The sequence below is a fragment of the Hemiscyllium ocellatum genome, chromosome 37, assembly GCF_020745735.1.
Source record: "Hemiscyllium ocellatum isolate sHemOce1 chromosome 37, sHemOce1.pat.X.cur, whole genome shotgun sequence".
Taxonomy (NCBI): domain Eukaryota; kingdom Metazoa; phylum Chordata; class Chondrichthyes; order Orectolobiformes; family Hemiscylliidae; genus Hemiscyllium; species Hemiscyllium ocellatum.
The window spans coordinates 15,368,017-15,394,646 of record NC_083437.1 but is presented as its reverse complement, the minus strand read 5'-3'; the positions used below and the strand labels follow the sequence as shown (position 1 = coordinate 15,394,646).

Sequence of the window (26,630 nt, the reverse complement as noted above, 5' to 3'; positions counted from 1 at the left end):
ATACAGTGTTCCCAGATGTTCTAAAGGAAAGTAGTAAAATGTTAGCAGTTCTTTTCAAATAGTCTTTCTTACTCAACTTTCCTTGCCTTCCTGTGCAGTATTTCCTAATACTGCCAGAGCTATGCCAGTCTGAGTTATAGGACTTCGATGTTCCAAATTTAAGAATTTAATCATCCCGGTTCCTTAATATCACTAAAAACTAACATTTGGACTCCGGATTGAAAATTGTTGATCTCACTGTAAAATAACAAGCTATCTAACACATACCTATAAAGAAGTCACATATAATGTGTTTGTCCAAAAGTAACTCAACTCCACCATTAAGCTAAGCAGATGAATAATCCATCAGACAACACTTGCATTGAGTGAAGACTAGGGCAAGATTCTGATGGGAGTGATTCTTTTATGAAATTCCTAGTTATTAACAAAATAATTAAAGGACCCTCCATGAATATAAAACAAACCAGATTTGCACTATTTTTGTCCCAGTTTCTTGCTGTTTAGTCCCTTGCTCACCAAATCTATCCAAGAATTAAAAGCTGACACTCGGGTGAAGACTGTCGGTTTCTTCAGAGTGTTGCAGCCCCAAGCTGATCCAAAGCTGACTACGCCATAAGCATACCACGATCCATCAGTACCTTGGCAGTTCAAAGGACCACCTGAGTCCCCCTGAATTAATAGAAGATATAACAGGTTAGCTAATTGAAATTTTAGGTATGAATATCATTACTATACCTTTCTTAAACTGTAGCCTCAACCAAGACTTAATAAGATCATACAAGTCCAATGCAGATCTACCACTTCAACTCTTGATCCATGTTTGTAATTTCAGAGATGAGGAATATTCTCCAAATCATGATTGCTTGTATGTACACTCACACTTAGACAGGTAAATTGAGTAATACATCACTGAAATAGACCCTTCATTCCAACTTGTCCATGCCGACCAATTTTCCCAAACTAACTTGCATGCATTTGACCCATATCCTTCTAAACTTTTCTTATTCATGTGCCTGTCTAAAAGCCTTTTAAATATTGTAGCTGTACATACATCTACCATTTCCTCTGGCAGTTCATTTCACATGTGCACCACCCCCTTTCTGAAAAAGTTTAAATACTTCTCCTTTCACCTTAAAAGAATACCCTCTGGTTTTGAACTCCTCTACCCTGGGGAAAAGATCTTTGCTATTCACTTTGTCAATGCCCTTCATGATTTTACAAACCTCTATGAGGCCATTTGTCAACGTTTAACATCCAGTGGGAAAAGTCCCAGCCAATCCAGCCTCTCCTTATAAGTCGGCATCATGCTTGTAAATCTCTTTGGAACACTGTCCAATTTAATAATATCCTTCTTATATCAGGGCAGCCAGAACTGTACGCAGTACTCGAGAAGTGATTTTAACCTGACACCCCAACTCCTAGATTCAATAGTCTGAGCACAAGAATGCATTTGGGAAATCAGCTCTTTAATACTTGGCTGGCCTCATTTTATCATCCTTTGGTTTCCTGAAAAGTGTTTTTTGTTTTCTCTGTTTACTATTGATATTGAAAGGTGAGGGTAAGCGGCCAGAAATCGTGGTACATATTGGCACCAATGATATAGCCAGGAAAGGGATTGAGGATATGAAAAGTGACTACAGGTAGCTAGGTTGGAAGCTGAAGAACAGGATGAGTAGAGTAGTGATCTTGGGTTTGCTTTCGGTGCCACAAGATAGTGAGGTGAGGAACAGCCAGTGAATGCAGCTTAACACATAGCTGCGAGGCTGGTGCAGGAGGGAGGACTTCAAATACCTAGATCATTGGGATGCTTTCTGGGGAAGGTGGGACCTGTACATGAAGGACGGGTTGCAGCTGAACTGGAGAGGCACAAATGTCCTGGGTGGGAGATTTGTTTGTGTGGTTCGGGAAAGTTTAAACTAGTTTGGTAGGGGAATCAGAGCTACATATCTGAGAGGGGGACAATTGTAGGCGGGCAGTGACAGGATGTAGTGAATTTATCGGGAAGGTTTCTCACGCGATGAAATAAAGGGATCGGTTAAAGTGCGTCTGCTTTAATGCAAGGAGTGTCAGAAATAAGAGCGACGAACTTACAATTTGGATTAGTACTTGGGGCTATGATGTTGTGGCCATAACGGAGATGTGGGTTTCACAGCAGCAGGAATGGTTACTGGATGTTCCAGGGTTTAGAACGTTTAAAAAGAACAGGGAGGGTGGAAAAAGGGGAGGGGGTGGGGCATCGTTAATCAGAGAGTGCATCACAGCTACAGAAATAAGGTTGTTGAGGAAGGTTTGTCTACTGAGTAGTATGGGTGGAAGTTAGGAACAACAAGGGAGCAGACACCTCATTTGGGGGTTTTCTACAGACCCCCTAATTATAGTAGAGAGATTGAAGAACCCATGGGCTGGCAGATTTTGGAAAAATGCAGACGTAGCAGGGTTGTTGTTATGAGTGATTTCAACTTTCCCAATATTGACTGGAACCTCATTAGCGCAGGTGGTTTGGATCGAGCCGTTTTTGTCAAGTGTGTTCAGGAGGGTTTTCTTGTTCAGTGTGTAGACAGGTTGATGAGGGGGGAGGCCATTTTGGATTTGGTTCTCAGCAATGAGTCAGGACAGGTGTCAGATCTTGTGGTGGGAGAACACTTTGATGACAGTGATCACAACTGCCTCACATTTTCCATAGTCTTGGAGAGGGAAAGGAGCAGTTACCAAGGGAAGATGTTTAGTTGTGGAAAAGGTAATTATGATGCTATCAGACAGGAGTTGGGAAGTACAGACTGAGAGAAAGTGAGGACTGCAGATGCTGGAGATCAAAGCTGAAAATGTGTTGCTGGAAAAGTGCAGCAGGTCAGCCCTTCCTGAAGAAGGGCTCATGTCCGAAACGTCGATTCTCCTGCTGCTTGGATGCTGCCTGACCTGCTGCGCTTTTCCAGCAACACAAGTACAGACTGGGAGCAATTGTTCCACAGAAAGGGCACAGCAGACATGTGGAAAGTGTTTAAGGAGCAGTTGTTGTGATTGATGCATGAATTTTGTTCCACTGAGACAGGTAAGAAGGGGTAAGATTAAGGAACCTTGGATGACGAGAAAGAGGAGCTTCTTGTCGAAAGGAAAAAGGCAGCTTACGTAAGGTGGAGGAAGCAAGGATCTAGTACAGCTTTAGAGGATTACAGGCTTGCTAGAAAGGAGCTCACAAATGAACTGAGGAGAGCCAGGAGGGGGCACGAGAAAGGTTTGGCAAGAAGGATTCGGGAGAACCCAAAGGCATTTGACTCATACATGAGGAATAAGAGAATGATCAGGGAGAAGGTAGGGTCAATCAGGGAAAGCATAGGAAACTTTTTCGTGGAGTCTGTGCAGATAGGGAAAGACCTAAATGAGTTTTTTGCTTCAGTTTTCACTAAGGAAAGGGGCCTTGTTGTGAATAAGAATTTTGGGAGCTGGGATACAGGCTTGAACAGATCAAGACTGATGAAATTGATGTGCTGGAAATTTTGGCAAACGTTAAAATTGATAAGCCCCCAGGGCCAGACCAGATTTATCCTCGGCTGCTCCAGGAAGTGAGAAAGGAGGTTGCTAAGCCGCTGGCGAAGATCTTTGCTTCTTCACTCTCCACAGGAGTTGTGCCGGAGGATTGGAAGGAGGTGAATGTTGTTTCTCTTTTCAAGAAGGATAATAGGGAAATCCCTGGCAATTACAGACTGGTCTGTCTTATGTCTGTGGTCAGCATGACTATTTGGAAAAGCATAGCATGATTAAAGGCAGTCAGCATGGCTTTGTGAGGGGCAGGTCATGCCTCACAAATCTTATTGAGTTCTTTGAGGAGGTGACAAGACAGTTCGACGAAGGTTGAGCAGTGGATGTGGTGTATATGGACTTCAACAAGGCATTTGATAGGGTTCCCCATGGTAGGCTCATTCATAAAGTCAGGAGGTATGGGATACAGGGAGATTTGGCTATCTGGATTCAGAATTGGTTGGCTGACAGTAGGCAGAGAGTGGTTTTAGATGGAAAGTATTCTGCCTGGAGGTCAGTGTTGAGTGGGGTCCCGCAGGGCACTTGTCTTGGGCCTCTGCTCTTTGTATAAATGACTTGGATGAGGAGGTTGAGGGGTGGGTTAGTAAATTTGCAGATGACACAAAGGATGCAGAGCTGGGCTGAGAAATGGCAGGTGGAGTTCAACCTGGATAAATGCGAAGTGATGCATTTTGGAAGGTCGAACTCAAATGCTGAATATAGGATTAACGACAGGATTCTTGGCAGTGTGGAGGAACAGGGGGATCTTGGTGTTCAAGTACATAGATCCCTCAAAGTTGCCACCCAAGTGGATAGGGTTGTTAAAAAAGCATATGGTGTTTTGGCTTTCATTAACAGTAGGATCGAGTTTATGAGCTGTGAGGTTTTGCTACAGTTCTACAAGTCCTTGGTAAGGTCACACGTGGAATATTGGTCCAGTTTTGGTCACCCTACTAAAGGAAAGATACAGAGGCTTTGGAGAACGTGCAAAGAAGATTTACTAGGATACTGCCTGGACTGGAGGGCTTGCCTTATGAAGAAAGGTTGACTAAGCGCAGACCTTTCTCTCTGGAGAGAAAGAGGAAGAGAGGTGACCTGATTGAGGTATACAAGATAATGAAAGGCATAGATAGCCAAAAGCCAGAGGCTTTTCCCTAGGGCAGGATTGACTGTCACGAGAGGTCATAGTTTTAAGATATTCGGAGAAAGGTATAATGGAGACAGCAGAGGAAGTTCTTTACACAGAGAGTTGTGAATGCATGGAATGCGTTGCCAGCTGTGGTGGTGGAAGCAGAGTCATTAGGGACATTTAAGTGACTGCTGGACATGCAAATGAATAACAGTGAATTGAGGGGTGCGTAGGTTAAGTTATTTTATTTTACATTAGGATTAATCCTCGGCACAAAAGGCCTGTTCTGTGCTGTGCTTTTCTATGTTCTAGATTGTGTCATGTTCCATAGTCATTATTATCAATATATCTTTAAGAAACTCAGTATGTCAGTATGCCGTTAAGAAGGTGTGTTCATGATATCATCAATGCACTGTGCAATGTGACCCAAATCTGTAAAGATCTCAAGCTCCATCTTAACTTGGATCAACTGAAGCATGAGATGCTATTGGAAGCACAGTGTCTGTTGTGACTGAAAAGCTAACATTGGCCTAGCTACTTAGGTATCTGAGTAATGTTTGCGTATAATCATTAGCTGTAATAAATACCTTTTGGACTCTTCAGTATTACGATATCCACACATAGATTCTCAAGTTACTAGAGATAATATAAGGATTGCTGCACCAGATAAATACTCTCTTGGGGACAAATAGCAGAGTCAGGAGCTACAGTTGACTTTTCTGTTTCTGATGCTGGGCTCAGCTCAAATCAAGATGTTGCAGAAATAGATTGAGAAATGGTGAGGTGAGTCTAAGCTCTTCAACAGCAAAATTGTAGGCAGCAGGGAATGATCTTGGATCTGAAATTCTGGGCCAACAAAAAAAAAGGTTCAGAGGAGTAATGGCCTTATTAATAATGATAAAATGGAGAAGGGTAGGACAGGTTGCAAGAAAAAGCTAGATTTGATGCTGGAGCTGGCGGGAAGAGTACCTGTCAAAGGACAAAATGTTTCTTTTAACTGCAACATGACTGTTTAAAACACGACTTCCCAGATATGAAGAAACTTGACATTGCTTCAGCCATTACTAGATCCCTACCATCAACCTTGAGGGGACTATTAAAAGGATTAGGCTTGAATCTCAGGAGGTCTTCACTGCTTCATTACATCGTCTAGATATTCCAGAACAATTTACAGCCAAGGAGGTACATTTATAATTTGTCACTATTGTAGTTTGACAATGAGTGAGCAAGGTCCCACAAACAACATGTAATAAATTCCCTCCCTGCCCTTATCTGTGTTCCACAGAGCCCCTTCCCTCTGTGACTCTCTTGTTAGGTCCACATTCCCCCACCAATGACCCTTCGCACCTGGAACCTTCCCCTGCCACCACAAGAGGTGTAAAACCTGCGCCCACACATCCCAACTCAACTCCATCCAAAGCCTCAAATGATCTTTTCTCATTCAGCGGAGATTTTCCTGCACATTCACCCACCTCACTACTGGGTCTATTGCTCTCGATGTGGTCTCCTCTACAACGGGGAGACAGTACGCCAACTTGGGACATCTGTGGGACATTCATAGTGAACAACCCCACTGCGCTGTGGCCAATCACTTCAATTCCCCCTCCCACCTCCCCAAGGACATGCGAGTCCTGCGTCTCCTCCACTGCCAAATCTAAGCCAACCTGGAGGAAGAATGCATCATCTTCCGTCTTGGGACCCTTCAAACACACGGCATCAACATCAATTTCACGAGTTTCTAAATCTCCCCTCCCTCCGACCCACCAACCTGGCACCACCCTCTTGACCTGTCCCACCTGTCCATCTTCCTTCCCACCTATCTGCTCCACCCTCCCCACTGAACTATCACAATCACCTCCCCACCCACATTTCCCTATGGCCTTCCCAGCTACCTTCCCCCCCCCACCCCCTATTTTTCTCTCAGCCCCCTTCCCCTGCCTCCATCCCCCCCCAACATTCCTGATGAAGGGCCTATGCCTGAAAAGTCAACTCTCCTGCTCCACGGATGCTGTCTGACCTGATGTGCTTTTCCAGTACCACACTTTTCAACAATGTAATAATGAGCTGAAAATGTGTTGCTGGTTAAAGCACAGCAGGTCAGGCAGCATCCAAGGAACAGGAAATTCGATGTTTCGGGCATAAGCCCTTCATCAATGTAATAATGTAACAATGTAATAATGCCAAGATAATCCATTTTGGTGCATGTTGGATGAAGGAGACACCAGAACATCAAGGAGTACTTCCCTACACTCCCTCAAAATAGATCGCAGCATCAATTACATTCACCTGAGCAGGGAAATGGGCCTTGGTTTAACTCCATGTCCAAACCAGCTCATCACTGACAGTGTAATACTGCCTCAGTACTCAAGGCAGTATTGCACTTGAGTCTGAAGCTATATTTTCTGCGCATGCCTTTTGAACGGGACTGGAACCTTCTAACTGAGAGGCAAATAAAAAACCACAACTTAAAAAGTGATTGGTTTTACAGGACTGATAGCTCTTCTCTCTCAAGCCACAATTTCACCACAAAACAGAATTAACGGAATGAAGTCGGAATTACGTACGTTACATCCAGATTTCTCATAACCTCCAGCACAAACCATGGTCGACTTCACGTTGCCACCCCACCAATCGTTTTGCTGGCAGGTCTGATGGTCAACGACTGGCAGAAGAGCCTGTTGTAGCTTTGAGGCGAGTGGCCCACCAGCTGCAGAATTCCAGATATAAATGTTCATTCGTTAGGAAAACATTACCATTGCAGTAAATAACAACTTTCACAATATGATGGTCAGGTAGATGTAACATTTGAAGCTTAGGTGTGGGAAAAACCTGAGGAGCATATATTCACACACTCTTGATGGCTGTGCACACTTCCATAATGTACATTCCACTAAAGGCAAAGTCGCTATCATCTTATTGGCTGCTCTGTCATCAGGGAGATAGCTGACAGGTGAGGGTTACCATGCCTCAGGTGAGAAGGCTAGGAATGAGAATCCTTCGTGATAACCTCGGGTGGTGCCGGAATTGAACCTATACTGTCGGCATCACTCTGGATTGCAGACCATCAGGGAAGCCAACCTCCCATCTATGGACTCCATCTACACTTCTTGTTGCCATGGAAAGGCTGCCAATGTTATCAAAGACCCCTCCCACCCTGGTAATATTACCTTCCAACCCTCTTCTGTCAGGCAGAAGATATAGAAGCTTAAACACACATACCAACATGTTCAAGAACAGCTCCTTCCCTGTTGTTAGCTGACTGCTGAATGGACCTCTTCAATTTCAAATCTAATGTTAGTCTTGCTTTTGTGCACCTCCAGTGCAGCCATAGCCTTGTATGCCTCACTCTGTTTAAACACTCTATGATCTGTACATCCCTGTATCTGCCTGTGCTGCATGCAGAACAAACTTTTTCACTGTACTTAGGTACATGTGACAACAATAAATCAGAATCAAATCAGCTGTCCAGTTTGGTGAACGAACCAAACAACCATTTAATTATAACGAGTCTGCATCTGCTATCTGGTCTGAAAGTAGCAACATAACATCCACACTAGGGATAACATTGAAAAAATTTCATAAGAGTTGGGTCATAGCATGAAGGTTTAAAAATAAAGTAGGAACATTCTATTCTTCATGCATGACCAAGAACATAATGGATAGAAACAGGAATGAGCCATTAATCTTTTAAGCTTGCTTCAGTAAAATTATAGATGTCTCAACTCCATATTCCTGCATTATCTCAATCACTTTTAATTCCATTAATATTTCAAAATCCATAAATCTCTGTCTTAAATATATTCAACACATATCCATGGTCCTACGGAATAAAGTATTCCAATAGTTCTCTACTCTCTGAGAAGAGAAATTTCTCACCTCAGTAAGGTTTGAATGAGCTTACCTGATAAAAGGCTTTTGCCCAAAATGTCGATTTTCCTGCTCCTCGGATGCTGCCTGACCTGCTGTGCTTTTCCAGCACCACTCTAATCTTGACTCTTCTTTACGATATACTCCAATCCCTTTGTAGTAAAAGCCGAACAAGCCATTTTCTTTTTGGATTGCTTGGCCAAGCCCTATGCTATCATCAAGTTTCACAAGTGAACAATGCCATTATTGTTATACAGCTCAGTCATAATCTAATAGAATGACAGCACAAATTCTAGGGGGTTTGAATACTATTAATGGATTCTGACCATGTAATTAATATAACGTCATCCCTGGAAATAAAATCCCTTACTTTGAGGGCAATTTCCATCACATCACTGGCTAGCTATCATCCATAAATGCTATTCTGATTCTGCTACAAACAAAGATAGACTTTTGCAAAAGTTATATTCCCAGAACTGAGCTTCGTGGCCTCAGTGTATATCAGGAATGAAAGTCAGGATGCACCGGAAATATTCCATCCATCAAAATATTGAATAAATAATGTCAAAGAGCAGACTGGACTCCACACTTTAATCCTTGTGTATACTCACAAGATACAAATATAAGCCCCTGAGCTTCAAAACATTGCTCTGTCTACATAACAAGAGACTTCTATTATCAATAAGATCTAAAAGTAATGTATTATGTTTGACATATTTTAAAAAGGTTCTAAAATGTCTTTGCTGTAGGCCAATCTATTTATTTTGACACTGGACTGCAGATCTTGGCCTTGAGAACACTTGTCATCGCTCTTCATCAATTGCCTTTTCACTGGGTCCAAGGGTCACCCATTATGGCTCAAGTCACAATATCATTATAAGATATAGCTAAAAGGCAGCTTCGAGAGGTCTACCTCAGTTAGTGTGGGAATTGAATCTTTGATTTTGGCATCATCCTGTATCCTCTCCAGCCATTGAGCTAATTGAACTAACTAAACCCTAGATGTTGTTTGTGTATTCTTAAGTTAATGTGGAATGGGAACTGTCTGAGGAGTGGATTGTTTCAGCACAATGGAAGCAATAAACTGACATGAAATGGGTCTGTCCTATAGAAAGATTCTTCTTGGTGTAGAAGTGGATGGTCCCACCTTTCAACCAGTTCATTTCAGGGCATTAGGGTGAAACCCTGAGAGGAGAACATTACTGGATGAGGCAAGACATAAAACTCAGTAGAACAAAAAATAATTCTCAGGTCAATGAAGCAGCATTAGAAAATTGATGTCATGTTTGAATATCACCACAAAGATTTGAATGCAAATGCAGGCTACTTACTGTACAACCTGCCCCAGCCAGTCACGTAGCAGGGATAATTATTTTCAAAGATATCACCAGCTGGAGGAACGCAGGCAGGCTTCACTTTGTCACTTAAGGTTGCAGGTTTGGAAAGTTTGATCAAAGCAATGTCATTCCTAAAATGGAAATGAAATTGAAGGAGTTATTTTGGCAATTGTTCCAAAAAGGCTCTGCGCAACTGAACAGTTGAATGCAGTGGCTACTGCTTTAGCTACTCCGAAATAAATTCCTCTGGGAATGTGGTGAGCTCTCTTCTTGAATTGCTGTAACCAATGTGGTGCATGAACATGTGCAATGCTTTACCTGTTGTGGTTTGCTTGGCCATTTTAGAGTTAGCTACACCATTATGGATCAGGACTTGTGGAAAGAACATACAAGCAAGGAATCATAAATTTCCTCCATTTTTGGATGAGTTTCAGTTATCGTTATTCGTAAGACTAGAGTAATAATTCCATTTAAACTCCCCAGCTTCTGTAATTGGATCTGAACTCTGAAATATATGTTTAGGTACATGGATTGTTAGCCCAAGACTGTAACTGACATGCCACCATCTGCATTGCCAGAACAATGTACAGAAGAGACCTGTGAATCAGCAGGCTGGTGAGTTGAGAGTATAGCAAATGTGCCAAATGAGCTGAAAGTGCTGAGGTTTCTCTGGAGTCTCAGTCAATTGCAATAACATATTGCTATTCCTTCAGTTGTTGGTTCAGGATTTAGAAACTCCCTTGCTAACAATACTATGTGTGTCCCTGCACCATATGGACTGCAATAGTCAAGAAGTCACTTTGTCACCATTTTCCCAATGGCAGTTGCAGGTGAGCGACAAAGGCAGGCCTATCTAGAATTGGTCACATCCCACGAAGGAATGATAAGTGTTGAGAAAGGCAGTCTACCAACTTCGGGGATTTGGTTCATTGAGGAAAACAAACTCGGAAAGCAATAAAGGAAAAAGACTTAATCCATTGTTAAAATAATTATTGTCCAGTCTATAAATTGTTAGAACATTTCAGTTTATTAAAAGTGCTACAGAAATGCCATTTTCTGGACTTGGTACTAACACTAAAGCAGAAAATTGTCATTGTGATAGAATTTTCTTCTACAATTAGACTGGAAAAGGGATAAGAGTCTGTTCCCTGAAATTGGGTCAGTATTTCCATATTGTGTTAAAAAGCAGATTTAGAGAGATTGGATATCAGCCTACAGTCAAACAGATATTATAAACCCTCACAAAAAAGACTGAAAAGCTGCAAGTCTGGATCACAGTTCATGCAAAGTAATTAATCATCTCGGTCCATACCCAATCCCTTAATCTTCAATCTCATCCATCTTAGCTATTTTCATTTTTTCCAAAAGAATTGATCAAAACTGCCAATTCTAACATGGAAGGAAACTATCTCGAGTTTAGTATTAAAAATAAAGTATAATGATATAAACTTAAGTCTCAACAAGTTATCTTTCTCTTTATATAACTGGGAAAATCATGGATAGAATTTAGTGGAACCCAATGGATGGAGCACAATGGTCGAGAATAAGAAGGGAGCAGCCATATCAGATTCCACGCATTGGGAAAACTGTCCCCAGATAAAATCAGGATGGGAAAGATCTGATGCTGGAATTCTGCCTGTTGGTGGCAGGATGTCAATTACGATTATTAATGAGCTTTTTGAGAACCATTATCCCAGAAACTTGCATGGGCCTGTCAATGGGTGTCCTTGTCTATGTCTGATTGAGGCACCTGCCATTGTGAACATACAAGCAGGGGCAGGAGCAGGCTATTCAACTCCTGAACCTGGTCCACCATTCAGTAAGGTCAAGACCTGATTGTAATCTCAAATCCATATTCCTGCCCATCCCTGATAGCCTTTCTTCCTCTTCCTTACAGACAATCATCCATGTCTGAATTAAAGACTCTACCTTTTTAGGAAGATATGATGTAGAGATACCGGGGTTGGTCTTGGGGTGGACAAAGTCAGAAGTCATATGACACTAGGTTAGAGTCCAATAGGTTTATCTAAAATCACAAGCTTTCAGAGCGCTGTTCCTTTGTCAGGTGAGGTTGGCACTCCGAAAGCTTGTGGTTATAAATAAACCTGTTGGACTATAACCTAGTATCGTGTGATTTCTGACATTTTCACGAAGAGAGTTCCAAAGACATATAACCAACTGTGAGGAAAGATTTTGCGACACCTTACCTCATGTTTTAAATGTGTGAACCTTTATTGTTAAACAGTGACCCCGAGGTCTAGTTTCTCCCATAGAGGTAACATTCTTTTCGCATCCACCTTGTCAAGGTCCCTCAGGATCTCATCTGCTCCAATCAAGTCACCTCTTACACTTCAAAACTCCAGTGGATACAAGCCTGGCTTGTCCAACCTTTCCTCAGAAGACATCTTACTAATTCCAGCTATTAATCTGGTAAACTGTCTCTTTCCAATTTGCATCCTTCCTTCAATAAGGTTACAGAGTACTCGAGATGTGGATTCACCAGTGCCCTGAATAACTGAAGCATAACATCAATAGTTAGAGGGACAGATAGGAGGTTCTGTGGGGACGAGAGAGACTCATGGTTTGTGTGTTGCCTCCTGGGTGCCAGCGTCCGTGATGTCTTTGATCGTGATTTTGGGATCCTTCGGGGGGAGGGAGAGCAGCCCCCAAGTCGTGGTCCACATTGGCACCAACGACATGGGTCAGAAGAGAGATGGGGACTTGAGGCAGAAATTCAGGGAGCTAGGATGGAAGCTTAGAGCTAGGATAAACAGAGTTGTTTTTTCTGGTTTGCTGCCCATGCCATGTTCGAGTGAGCTGAGGAATAAGGAGAGAAAGGAGTTGAACACGTGGCTACAGGGATGGCGCAGGAGGGAGGGTTTCAGGTTTTTGAATAATTGGAGCTCTTTCTGGGGTAGGTGGGACCTCTACAAGCAGGATGGTCTTCATCTAAACCAGAGGGGTACCAATATCCTGGGTGGGAAATTCGCTGAAGCTATCAAGGTGAATTTAAACTAATACAGCAGGGGGATGGGAACCAAAATTGTAGGACAGGTACAGAAGAGGATGAGAGTAGGGAGTTCCCAAATCAAGTATCTGACACTGGCAAGTGTGAACCTGGTTTGAAGTGTGTGTACTTCAACGCGAGGAGCGTCTGAAATAAAGTGGGTGAACTGGCAGCATGGGTTGGTGTCTGGGACTTCGATGTTGTGGCCATTACGGAGATATGGATAGAGCAGGGACAGCAATGGCTGTTCCAGGTTCTGGGATTCAGATGTTTCAGTAAGAACAGAGAAGATGGTAAAAGAGGGGGAGGTGTGGCCTTGTTGATCAGGGACAATATTACAGTTGCAGAAAGAATGTTTGGGGACTCGTTAACTGAGGTAGTATGGGCTGAGGTTAGAAACAGGAAAGGAGAAGTCACCATGCTGGGAGTTTTCTATAGGCCTCCGAATAGTCCTGGAGATGTAGAGGAAAGGATAGCAAAGATAATTCTCGATAGGAGTGAGAGAGACAGGGTAGTTGTCATGGGGGACTTCAACTATCCAAATATTGACTGGGATCACTACAGTACGAGTACTCTCGATGGGTCAGTTTTTGTCCAGTGTGTGCAGAAGGGCTTCCTGACTCAGTATGTAGACAGGCCTACAAGGGGCGAAACCACTTTAGATTTAATACTGGGTAATAAGCCCGGCCAGGTGTTAGATTTGGAAGTAGGTGAGCACTTTGGAGACAGCGATCACAATTCTGTCAGGTTTACTTTAGTGATGGAAAGGGATAGGTGTACTCCACTGAGCAAGAGTTACAGCTGGGGGAAGGGAAATTACGATGCAGTTAGGAAAGATTTAGGAAGCGTAGAATGGGGAAGGAAGCTGCAGGGGATGAGCACATTAAAAATGTGGAGCTTATTCAAGGAAAAGCTCCTGTGTGTCCTAGATAAGTATGCACCTGAGGGGCAGGGAGGAAGATATAGAACGCATGAGCCGTGGTTTACTAAGGAAGTGGAATCCCTGGTCAAGAAGAAGAAGAAGGCTTATGTTAGGACAAAATGTGAAAACTCAGTTAGGGCGCTTGAGGGTTACAAGGAAGTCAGGAAAGACCTAAAAAGAGAGCTCAGAAGAGCTAGGAGGAGACATGAGAAGTTGTTGGCTGATAGGATCAGGGTTAACCGTAAGGCTTTCCATAGGTATGTCAGGAATAAAAGAATGATGAGAGTTAAATTAGGGCCAATCAAGGATAATAGTGAGACGTTGTTTGTGGAGTCAGAGGAGATAGGGGAAGCACTAAATAAATATTTTCTGACAGTGTTCATTATAGAAAATGAAAATGTTGGCGAGGAAGATACAGAGATACTTGCACCTAGACTAGAAGAGATAGAAATACTGCAGAGTGTGAAAATAGACAGGTCCTCTGGGCCGGATGGGATCTATCCTAGGATCCTCTGGGAAGCAAGGGAAGAGATTGCCGAGCCTTTGGCATTGATTTTCAAATCATCATTGTCTACAGGAATAGTGCTGGTGCTGAGGACTGGTGGATAGCAAATGTGGTTCCCTTGTTCAAAAAGGATAGTAGAGACAACTGTGGTAATTACAGACCAGTGAGTCTCACTTCAGTTGTTGGTAAAGTGTTGGAAAAGGTTATGAAAGATAGGATTTATAACCATCCAGTAAAGAATAATCTGATCAGGGGCAGTTAGCATGGTTTTGTGAAGGGTAGGTGGTGCCTAATGAATCTTTTTGAGTTTTTCGACAAAGTGACCAAACAGGTAGATGAGAGTAAACCGGTTGATGTGGTGTATACGGATTTCAGCAAGGTGTTCGATAAGGATCCCCACAGTAGGCTATGATACAAAATGCGGAGGAATGGGATAGTGGGAGACATAGCAGTTTGGGTCAGTAATTAGTTTGCTGAAAGAAAACAAAGGGTTGTAGTTCATGGAACATGTTCATCTTGGTGTCCAGTCACTAGCAGGTTACCACAAGGGTCGGTGTTGGGTCCACTGCTGTTTGTCATTTTTATAAATGATGGATGAGGGCTTAGAAGGGTGGGTTAGTACATTTGCGGATAACACTAAGGTCAGTGGAGTTGTGGATAGTGAGGAAGGATGTAGTAGGTTGCAGAGAGACATAGATAGGATGCAGAGCTGGGCTGAGAGGTGGAAAATGGAGGTTAATGTGGACAAGTGTGAGGTGATACACTTTGGATGGAGTATTCGGAATGCAAAGTACTGGGCTAATGGTAAGATTCTTGGGAGTGCAGATGAGCAGAGAGATCTCGGTGTCCATGTGCACAGATCCCTGAAAGTTGCCACCAGGTTGACAGGGTTGTTAAGAAGGCATACAGTGTTTTGGCCTTTATTAATAGAGGGATTGAGCTCCAGAACCAGGAGGTTATGCTGCAGCTGTACAAAGCTCTGGTATGGCCACACTTGGAGTATTGTGTACAGTTCTGGTCACCGCATTATAAGAAGGATTTGGAAGCTTTGGAAAGGGTGCAGAGGAGAGTTACTAGGATGTTGCCTGGCATGGAAGGAATGTCTTATGAGGAAAGGCTGAGGGCCTTGAGGCTGTTCTCGATAGAGAGAAGGTTGAGAGGTGTCTTAATAGAGACATACAAGATAGTCAGAGGGTTAGATTTTTGATTAAAGGAGTTGCAATTACTACCTTCCTCAAATCCAAGGCGAGGAGTTGTTACTGAAAACCAGGCCTGCCTTTGTGTCTGATCCCTTTGCTCCCCTCATGTCTGGTTGTTTGATGGATAGAACCAAATTCTAATGTTTGTTCGTTTTCTTCACATGCCACTGTACAGATCCAAACTGCTTTAGTGACTATGTATGTTTTTTATGTATAAAATATATATATTTGAAATAAATAAAAGGTGATTCATTCCCACAATACCCATCCTGCCCTCACCCTCCACCTGAGCCAGGGTCTTGGGACATTACAGCCATTGTTCGTAATGCTGCTGCCCCAATAGAAGGTATCCTTTGATTGGCTGGCAGCTCTTCTGGGTGAGATCATAGAATCCCTACAATGTGGAAACAGGCCATCTGACCCAACAAGTCCACACCAACCCTCCAAAGAGTGTCCCACCCAGATCCACTCCCCCACCCCATTACTCTACATTTCCCCTGAATAATGTACCTAGCCTACACATCCCTGAACACTATGGGCAATTTAGCTAACCTGGATATCTTCAGCTAATTCACCTAACCTGGATATCTTTGGACTGTGGAAGGAAACCAGAGAACCTGGAGGAAACCCACACATCCATGGGGAGAATGTGCAAACTCCACATAGACAGTCACCCAAGGCTGGAATCAAACCCAGGTCCCAGGTGCTGTGAGGCAGCAGTGCTAACCACTGAGTCACCATGCCTCCCAATCCATCTTTAAGATTCCGAACCCACTAAGGGCCTGATTACATGAAAGTCCTAAAGCTGGTTAGCAAAGTCCCTGAGGGCTCTTAACCTGAGTCAGTCCTCTTCCAAAAAACTGAGTTGGGCAAGGGGACGAGGGTGAGACTGGATGGGTTCCTCTTCCTAAATCCTGTGCTTGGAATGCTTGGAAGGAAAACCAGTGAAATTGGTGAATGAGACAAATGGATCAGGCTCATTCTGTATGCTTCCAAGCAGGGATCCAGCAGGTTCATTTACAAATATTGTCCTTTCTTTCCTGGTTTTCCCCACTGGGGGAGATTGTGGAGTGCACAGTGTGGGAATTGATAACCTTAACCTGCTATTTTCCATCCACCTGGACATTTCATTTTGATAAAGGGACTGGCGGATTGCAGGAATTCAGGGAAGTGCGTAAAAGCTGATTCCTGCACTGAAATCAGGTGTTAAATTGTGAGAGAAAAGTTTGCAGACTGATTTGAAATACAATGGCTAAGATGGCCATGAAACATCAGTGATGCAGTTATTAAAAAGGCTACTGTAAGTGCAGAATCATGTGGAATGAATATAAAATTAGCAAGCTTTAAGTGAAATAAGAGAGCAAAGGAAATATTCTACCCCAGTGCAATAGTGAAAGTGTGGAATCAACTCAGAGGCTGGGATTTTCTGAACAGTATGCCTTTTTTGAAATCAATTTGCATGAGTCTTTTTCCCCGTTTTGATCAGTAGAATTATTACAGCTTAATGCCGGGACTAAATCGAGAGGTTTATTGCTCTTTCAGGTTCACTGCCCATCAATTGTTAAGGCACATAAAGCAAAGAGCTCTCGTCGTCAGAGAATATTGAGCTGCTTCAATAAATAAATATTCATTCAATTCAAGGTTTGTGCGAAGATTTGTAGCTCGGGTGCTCGTTGTTGTGGTTCTGTTCGCTGAGCTGGAAGTTTTTGGAGCAAACGTTTCGTCCCCTGGCTAGGCGACATCATCAGTGCTTTGGAGCCTCCTGCGAAGCGCTTCTTTGATGTTTCTTCCGGTATTTATAGTGGTCTGTCCTTGCCGCTTCCGGGTGTCAGTTTCAGCTGTCCGCTGTAGTGGTTGGTATATTGGGTCCAGGTCGATGTGTTTGTTGATGGAGTTTGTGGATGAATGCCATGCCTCTAGGAATTCCCTGGCTGTTCTCTGTCTGGCTTGCCCTATGATAGTAGTGTTTTCCCTGTCGAATTCATGTTGCTTGTTGTCTGCGTGTGTGGCTACTAGGGATAGCTGGTCGTGTCGTTTCGTGGCTAGTTGATGCTCATGTATGCGGATTGTTAGCTGTCTTCCTGTTTGTCCTATATAGTGTTTTGTGCAGTCCTTGCATGGTATTTTGTAAACTACATTAGTTTTGCTCATATTGGGTATCGGGTCCTTAGTTCTAGTGAGTTGTTGTCTGAGCGTGGCTGTTGGTTTGTGTGCCGTTATGAGTCCTAAGGGTTGCAGTAGTCTGGCTGTCACTTCTGAAATGCTCCTGATGTATGGTAGTGTGGCTAGTCCTTTTGGTTGTGACATGTCCTCGTTCTGTGGTCTGTCTCTTAGGCATCTGTTGATAAAGTTGCGTGGGTATCTGTTTTTGGCGAATACCTTGTATAGGTGTTCCTCTTCCTCTTTTTGCAGAGAAACAATAGCCAACCTACTGGCCAAAGAACTACAACAGAAACTGAAACACCTGGTCAGCGGATCCAAACACTCCATACAATCAACACAGGAATTCTTGGACGTCATCAGGAATACACACATAGACAAAGAAGAAACCATGATCTCATTCGACGTGATGGCAGTGTTCACTTCGATTGACAAAACCCTAGCCAGAGAAACAATAGCCAACCTACTGGACATACAGAACAGAAAACAGGAGGCGGAACCTATCAACAAAGACGGCATACTTAAACTACTGGACTTGTGCCTCACTACACACTTTACATTTAACAACCAGATATACGAACAAATCAATGGAACACCCATGGGATCACCAATCTCGGGACTCATAGCAGAGGCAGTTATGCAAAGGTTAGAACAAACAGCCCTACCACAAATTCAACCCAAACTCTGGGTCAGATATGTCGATGACACGTTTGTAATCATCAAAAACACGGAAGTAGAAAAAACACATCGGATCATCAACGCCACACTCACAGGAATCCGATTCACGAGAGAAGAAGAAAAGGATAGCCAACTCCCATTCCTAGACGTGTTAGTACAGAGAACACCGAACGGAGAATTCACCACAAGGGTACACAGGAAAACAACACACACAGACCAAGTCCTAAACTATGAAAGTAACCACCCCAACACACACAAACGAAGCTGCATCAGGACACTATTCAAAAGGGCCACAACACACTGCAGTACACCAGAACTGCAAAAAGAGGAAGAGGAACACCTATACAAGGTATTCGCCAAAAACGGATACCCACGCAACTTTATCAACAGATGCCTAAGAGACAGATCACGGAACGAGGACATGCCACAACCAAAAGGACTAGCCACACTACCATACATCAGGAGCGTTTCAGAAGTGACAGCCAGGCTACTGCGACCCTTAAGACTCATAACAGCACACAAACCAACAACCACGCTCAGACAACAACTCACTAGAACTAAGGACCCGATACCCAATATGAGCAAAACTAATGTAGTTTACAAAATACCATGCAAGGACTGCACAAAACACCATATAGGACAAACAGGAAGACAGCTAACAATCCGCATACATGAGCATCAACTAGCCACGAAACGACACGACCAGCTATCCCTAGTAGCCACACACGCAGACAACAAGCAACATGAATTCGACTGGGAAAACACTACTATCATAGGGCAAGCCAGACAGAGAACAGCCAGGGAATTCCTAGAGGCATGGCATTCATCCACAAACTCCATCAACAAACACATCGACCTGGACCCAATATACCAACCACTACAGCGGACAGCTGAAACTGACACCCGGAAGCGGCAAGGACAGACCACTATAAATACCGGAAGAAACATCAAAGAAGCGCTTCGCAGGAGGCTCCAAAGCACTGATGATGTCGCCTAGCCAGGGGACGAAACGTTTGCAACAAAAAATTAATTCAATCATACAGAACTTGAGTAATGCCTAGAAAAATCACTCTGTTTGAAGTTTTTCATCTTGCACTCAGGACAATTTGCAAGAATACCAATTTCAGGTGAAAACCAACATTTAAACTATATGAGAGGAGAGTGCTGATTGGTTGCATACAGCTGGTGAATTCTCCATGGCAACACCTGTACAATAAGAGTCCATTTGCCAACTCATCAGCATTCTCCTCTCATACAACAGTAATGTTGGTTTTTCCTTAAAATTGAGATTCTTGTGAGTAGTCCTGATAAGTGCAAGATGGGAAGCTTTGACAACATGTGTATGTTTTGCAGCAATACTCAAAAAACGTTACAGAAATAGAGGTGGTTCATTTCTGGGGGAAACCACTTCATAAAGTTACCAAAGTCAATCAATAGAATTCATAGATATTTGATAAAAATCAAAAGAACTGTGGATGCGGTAAATCAGAAATAAAAATAGAAATTGCTGGAAAAGCTCAGGTCTGGCAGTATCTGTGGAGAGAAATCAGAGTTAACATTTCTGATCCAGTGACCTTCCTCAGAACTGATGGTAGCTAGGAAAATGTCAGTTTATATACAGAAAGTAGGGTTGGGTTGGGGATAAGGAGTAAATGATAGATTAGGATAGAACCCAAAGGGAGGGAAGACTTGGCTAGGAAGGTAAATAGCTTTAATGGAGACTGTTGGATGTTGGCAGGGTGGGAGGATTTGAGCTTTCGGAGAGGCTGAACAGGCTGGGGCTGTTTTCCCTGGAGCATCGGAGGCTGATGGGTGACCTTGTAGAGGTTTACAAAATTATGAGGGGCGTGGATAGGATGAATAGCCAAAGTCTTTTCCCTGGGGTCGGGGAGTCCAGAACAAGAGGGCATAGGTTTAGGGTGAGAGGGGAAAGATATAAAAGAGACCTAAGGGGCAACTTTTTCACGCAGAGGATGGTGTGTGTATGGAATGAGCTGCCAGAGGAAGTGGTGGAGGTTGGTACAATTACAACATTTAAGAGGCATTTGGATGGGTATATGAATAGGAAGGGTTTGGAGGGATATGGGCTGGGTGCTGGCAGGTGGGACTAGATTGGGTTGGGATATCTGCTCAGCATGGACAGGTTGGACCGAAGGGTCTGTTTCCATGCTATACATCTCTATGACTCTATGTTAATGCCTTACAGTGGGTTGTGTGTATGAGCAGACTATACAATAACAAGGCCTGGTGTTTTAGGGTTGGGGTAAGGACATGAGAGAGGTCAAGCCCTAAAACCATTGAACATGATATAAAGTCCAGAAGGCTGCAGGGTCTCTGAGTGGAAAATGAGGTTGTGTTCTTCGATTTTCCTGGAGCACTGCAGCAAGCCTGAGACAGCAATGTTGGCCAGGGAACAGAGTGGGGTATTGAAGTGGCAGGCAACTGGAAGCTCAGGATCTTGTCGATTAAAATATGTTTTTCACCAACACAGATCTAATATTTCTGATGTAGTACTGAGCTATACTTTGTTTTATAAGCCTCCTGTTAATAGTAGGTGAAAGTGAGGACTGCAGATGCTGGAGATCAGAGTCAAGATTAAAGAATGATGCTGGAATAGCACAGCAGGTCAGGCAGCATCTGAGGAGCAGGAAATTCGACATTTTGGGCAAAAGCCCTTCATCAGGAATGGCAATAGTACTGTATAGTGTAAATTGTTCTTGTTGTTACTGCTGGATCATAGATTCACCTCACCGCTGTTAAAACTGCAAATGAGTTAGATGATTGAGTATAGACTCAGGGCTACCAACTTACCCACAGGTCAGGCAATTAGGGTTCCACTGTGGATGAACGAAAATCTTAGCAGCATATATAGTCTCTTCTGAACCTTCATGCACATCCCTGTCATATTCCCCCAGCACCGCACGGTAGGAGCGGCCTGACCTTCGAAGATAAAATGCGATATTAGCATGGTGTAGAGAAACTCGCAATAATGATATTGGGGTACAGCATCAGAACTATGGGGATGGTGGAAATCTACAGCCAATTTCCCAATCCTCCAGGAGTATGGAAGACAGAAATACCCTCGCAGGCTTAGCAGGCAATGTTGTTGGTCATAACTGCTGTAAAATTTACATGAACTTATTGCCTGTTCTTTGAAACAGTGAATTATCCTGGAAAAGTGTCTCCTGTAAAACCCTGGGCAGTGGGATGTTGCACAACTATAAGACACCTTCAGTGGTCTATACTGGGAACAGTGCTTTGCATACGCGTCTCACTCAGTAGGCACTCACTGGATGCAGTGCCCTGCTGTCACAACCCAGTTCCTGTCAATCAGGCTTCCTCCACAAGTGTGAGAATAATATGATCCATGGTCCACTTCCAGGGAGATCTACCAATAAATCAGAGAAAATTATTCACAAGAGAATGAGGGAGCGGGGAAGACAGCAGATTCACACAAGTCAGGTATCATTACATACATCAGTCCCACAGGGGCCTGATTCATTATCAAACAGCCAGGTCTATTTGAGGTCACAATGGAGAAAGTTCTGTTTGATCCCTCCTTTTTCCTGTTACTCCACACATCCTAACATGGTACATGAAAGGAGTCAAAAAACCCTATCAGGATTCAGAAACCTGGTCCTCCCGACTGATATTAATTTCCATATTAATCCCGAACCTAAGGAGCGTTTTTGTTCTGATTTGCTGTTATCTCCTCATGTCCACTTATCCACACCCCCCCACCCCCCATCCCGGCACTCTGCACACCCCACTATCTCCTTCTTCTCCTTGGCTACTTCACCCAAGGGATCATTCTCCATGGTGAGAGGTGGTGAGCATTGAGGCTGTTTGATTGTGAAGGGCATTGTCAGCAGTCACACTTACAGCTTCTGTAGTCAGTTTTCCACAGGGCTTCACAGTCAATCACAACTTGACACAGAGTCATGTGGAATTTTACCAGGAGGCAACTCCCGGTGCCTTTTGGCATTTGCCATCTCTACCAGTGTAAGGTACTGTGTTCAGCTCTTTTTAAGTAGTTCCCTACCAACAATCTTCCTTAGTCTTAGGCCTACATCATGGTGAGTGTTAGTGGAGTCAGTAGTTGGAGGTGGGGTTGGAGGGGAGTGGGGATAGAGTTAAGGTGAGAAGTGGAATGCTAAGAGGAGAGTTGAGGAGAATGGTTTTCACTCAGATGAATGTGGGAGTCTAGAGCTCGATGCCCGAAAGTATGGTTGAATCAGAAACTCTCGTAATGTTTAAGAATATAGAAACACACTCGCATTTCCATAGCCTCCAGGGCTTTGTGTCAAAAGCTGGAAACTGGCATTAGTACAGTCAGATCTTCGTTGACCAACACAGATACGACGGGCTAAATGGTCTGTTTCTGTGTGTAATCATCTTTGTATCTGTGAAGATACACCACTGTGGAGTATCTGGAAAAGAGGCACTATTGGTAGATAACAAAAAAGTTTCTTACATGAGAGCAATAAGTACAATTACATTTGCTTAGCCCTTACTGAGCTGGCTACAGATACATCAGATCCCTCTGAAATCTACAGTTTCCAATCATAGATTTTGCAAAACATCATTACAATGGGTGGAGCCAATGAAATATGAAAATTAACTCCTTCAGAACCATTACCTTGCACAACAGGAAGGAGAGCAGCAGCGATAGGTTTGGAAGCCAAGCAGCAGCCAAAACAAGAGTATGAATGACAAAATGGAAGCAATCTTAAATTCCACCATCAAACCTGAACTTTGCTGTTTGGGTATGCTTTCTTTGAACCTTCTGAGGTTGTGAAAGGGCTTTTACAAAGGCAGATCCTTATTTATTTCTTTTAAACCTCTGCTCAGCTAAAACAGATGCGCTTTTGAGGAGTATTTTCCAAAGTGGAGATTGACGGCGACAACCCAGGGCAATTCAGATCCCCTTCCTTACTTAGGGGCAAGAAGGTCATTTATATAACTTCTGCTACTACTCCAGCTGAGATTAACTAATTCATCAGAGGCAAGGCATTGAACTCAAAATCTCTTGACTGAGCATCCTATCTAGCAGGAAGGTGTGGGAAAGCTGAGAGTATTCCTTTCCTGCCTGTCACAACGTTCCATCTGTAGCTTACCTGCCAGGGCCAGCTGTAAGGTTTTGCATCGATTCCATTTACAACCCTTGTCATATAAGGCTGGTAGCTGGGATTTCCACAGGCATGGGCTGAAAGACAAGTATTGGTCCCAGTCACACCACTATCTGCAGTATGGAGCATTCTTATCTTGAAGGCTGGTAATTAGATCTTAAAGAAAGTTGGAAGACAGGTAAAATCCAGAAGCTATGCCAAGGTTATCATGACAGTATGATAAAAGGGACAGACTCAGTTAGATTGGTAGGGAAATTTGTGAGTGATCTCTACTGCTCTGGGAATAGACCTTAAAAAACAGTTGTTTCATTCCAGGAGCCACATAGATGATAGTTTTTTTTAATGTTTCACCTTCTGAACAATTAACTGAAGATGGCACAAAAACTTTTGTTGTCTGTATTTATCCTACAATCTCTTTAGCATTTGTTTGCAGTATATAAAACAACTGTGAATGTGTATTTCATCTCCATTGTAATTCAAGTATGAAATCAAATGATGTTGTCCCTTGTGTCATACTGAACTACTCAGTTTGTCCTCTGAATTCACTTGCCACCATTTCTTTTGCAGCGATGTGTATCTGGCATTTGGCAAGTGGTGAATGGAGATAGTTTGGCTGGGCAATCTACTGGGGATGTGTTGCTGGAAAAGTGCTGCAGGTCAGGCAGCATCCGAAGAGCAGGAGAATCGACGTTTCAGGCATGAACCCTTCTTCATGGCCGAAACGCCGATTCTCCTGTTCCTTGGATGTGTTCCAGCAACACATTTTCAGCTCTGATCTCCAGCATCTGCAGTCCTCACTTTCTCCTCCAATCTACTGGGATTACAACATTGGGATGCTTTTAGCTTGGACAGAGGTGCAACACTATTTTCCTGTGCATGTCTGCAGCTGAATGTAGAGGCATCATTTCCAGAAAGCTGCAAATGTAAACATCAGCTACCTGTTGCCATCTTTGTCATGATCAGCTTTGACATGAGTTTTGCAACAGGCTGGTTCCTTCTCTCATCAGTGAAGTTATACCACAGGAAAATGCATTGTTTAAAATCACAAAGGAAGCACAGGTATACATTGGAAGCATTTCTCAAACGTTTTTTGTATTAACATATCCACAACGTGGATAGTATTTTACACTTTCTGATTTTTGAGCACCCACAAATATTCCAAAACCAGGTGAATAGCAATGAGGTGCAGGATACAGCGTTCCCTGCTCTGCGGCAAAGCTATATCCCTGTCTGAGGTAGGAGAGAAACACATTCTAAAGAAGACCCCACAGTAAGTGTGACATGACCCAATCCTATACCCATTGCCCTATGGTGTCAGTGAACAAGAACACTAATTGGAGCTAAATTATGCTCTGAAGAAGGGCTTCTGCCCGAAACGTCGAATCTCCTGTTCCTTGGATGCTGCCTGACCTGCTGCGCTTTTCCAGCAACACATTTTCAGCTCTGATCTCCAGCATCTGCAGTCCTCACTTTCTCCTCTAAAGTATGCTCTCTTTGTTGCTGAGGAAAAGTTCTGCTTAAATTACAAATTTAGAACATTTCTGATCAATTAGGGCCCAACAACACCTCACACATTAGGCAACTCACCACCGACCACAAGCAGAAGGACGAGGAGGGCTTCCATCATGTTTCTTAGGCACCGATGAAATAAATCAACAACAGGCATTTTATATCAACTCCTGCACAAGGTCAACCATTACCTTTCCAGAATATTAAATTATTCTTTAAAAATCTTTAAGCACACCCTATCATTCTAAACATTGATGCTGACTCTGTAGATATGTGTCAAGGTTACAGTATTTTTGTTTACTCTATAAAATCTGAGGACCAAATTTATTTGGCTCACTCACTGTGGAACACTGAGCTAGGTGTTGGCAGCAAGTAAAATATCTGCCACATTACATTTGAATGGCCCAATAAATATCTTAAAAGTCAATGTTCATTACAGTGCCATAAGTGTTGGATTAATTTAAAACATATTAGTCAGCATGGATTGGTTGGAATGAAGGGTGTGGTGCTGGAAAAGTACAGCAGGTCAGGCAGCATCTGAGGAGCAGGAGAATCGACGTTTCAGGCAAAAGCCCTTCAACTGGAAAGATTACTGATGAAGAGCTTTTGCTCAAAATGTTGATTCTCCTGCTCTTCAGATGCTGCCTGACCTAGTGTGCTTTTCCAGCACCACACTCTCGATTCTGATCTCCAGTATCTGCAGTCCTCACTTTCGCCTAGTTGGGCTGAAGAGTCTGTTTCATTACTGTATGACTCTACGACTATGTCAAGTTAAAAAAGCTGACTTTTCCTTCACGTTTTTTTATTCCATCTTTCTGAAGCTTTCTAAAGGCAGCATCATTCTGCCTTTTACAACTCCTCTAAGCCCTTTTGTTGCTTTACACTTGCCACATTATCGCTCCTCTTGACTGTACACCACCAACTTTTTGTCAATAAGCTCTCCTGCTTTCTGCCTGATCACATCTTTCCCTTCACTCATTTTCCATCCCGCTCCACTTCACTTGCATATAACCTATTACATTTCAAATTTTTCACAGCAGGGATGAAATGGCAATGACCCTGACTGACCTGTTGAGTATTTACAGCATTTTTGTGAATATTGTGTGCTGCAGCTAACTTGAAATTGACAGTTTTTCAGTCCAGTCTTCTCTTTAAAAGTTATCCTTGAAGGTCGATGTTGTGAAACTTAACAGACTTCAGAAAATATTTACAAGGATGTTGCCAGGGCTAGTCGGTTTGAGCTATAGGGAGAGGCTGTTTAGGCTGGGGCTATTTTCCCTGGAGCGTCGGAGGTTGATAGGTGATCTTATGGAAGATTATAAAATCCAGAGAGGCATGGATAGACTGAGAAGTCAAGGTCTTTTCCCTGGGGTAGGGGAGTCCAAAACGAGAGGGCATAGGTTGAAGGTGAGAGGAGAAACATTCAAAAGGGATCTAAAGGCAACTTTTTCACACAGAGGGTGGTGCATGTATGGAATGAGCTGCCAGAAGAACCAGTGGAGGCTGGTACAATTGCAACATTTAAAAGGCATCTGGATGGGTATATGAATAGGAAGGGTTTGGAGGGATATGGGCCAAATTCTGGCAAATAGGTCTAGATCAATTTAGGATATCTGGTTGGCATGGATGAGTGGACAGAAGGGTCTGTTTCCATGCTGTACAGCTGTATCAC

At 43.1% G+C, this 26,630-nt stretch overlaps 1 protein-coding gene across 1 annotated transcript; it reads right to left on the bottom strand.

Annotated features, from left to right (window-relative positions):
• Nucleotides 1–474: 474 nt before the first annotated feature.
• LOC132833559 (proproteinase E-like) lies at nucleotides 475–25,076 on the bottom strand. Its single transcript, XM_060851924.1, has 7 exons — nucleotides 25,037–25,076; nucleotides 23,438–23,526; nucleotides 21,611–21,708; nucleotides 21,132–21,260; nucleotides 9,844–9,980; nucleotides 7,210–7,352; nucleotides 475–669 (listed from the first exon to the last, which is right to left on the bottom strand). Exons 1-7 carry the CDS (start codon nucleotides 25,074–25,076, stop codon nucleotides 475–477), a joined length of 831 nt encoding a protein of 276 aa, XP_060707907.1.
• Nucleotides 25,077–26,630: the final 1,554 nt, after the last annotated feature.

Coding starts and splice junctions, on each gene's coding strand:
- LOC132833559 (XM_060851924.1), bottom strand. CDS start 25,076: ATGATGGAAGCCCTCCTCGTCCTTCTGCTTGTGGTCGGTG. Junction 9,981..21,131: donor CCTAATTGCCTGACCTGTGG/GTAAGTTGGTAG, acceptor TTTCCATTTTAG/GAATGACATTGCTTTGATCA. Junction 7,353..9,843: donor TGGCTGGGGCAGGTTGTACA/GTAAGTAGCCTG, acceptor GGAATTCTGCAG/CTGGTGGGCCACTCGCCTCA.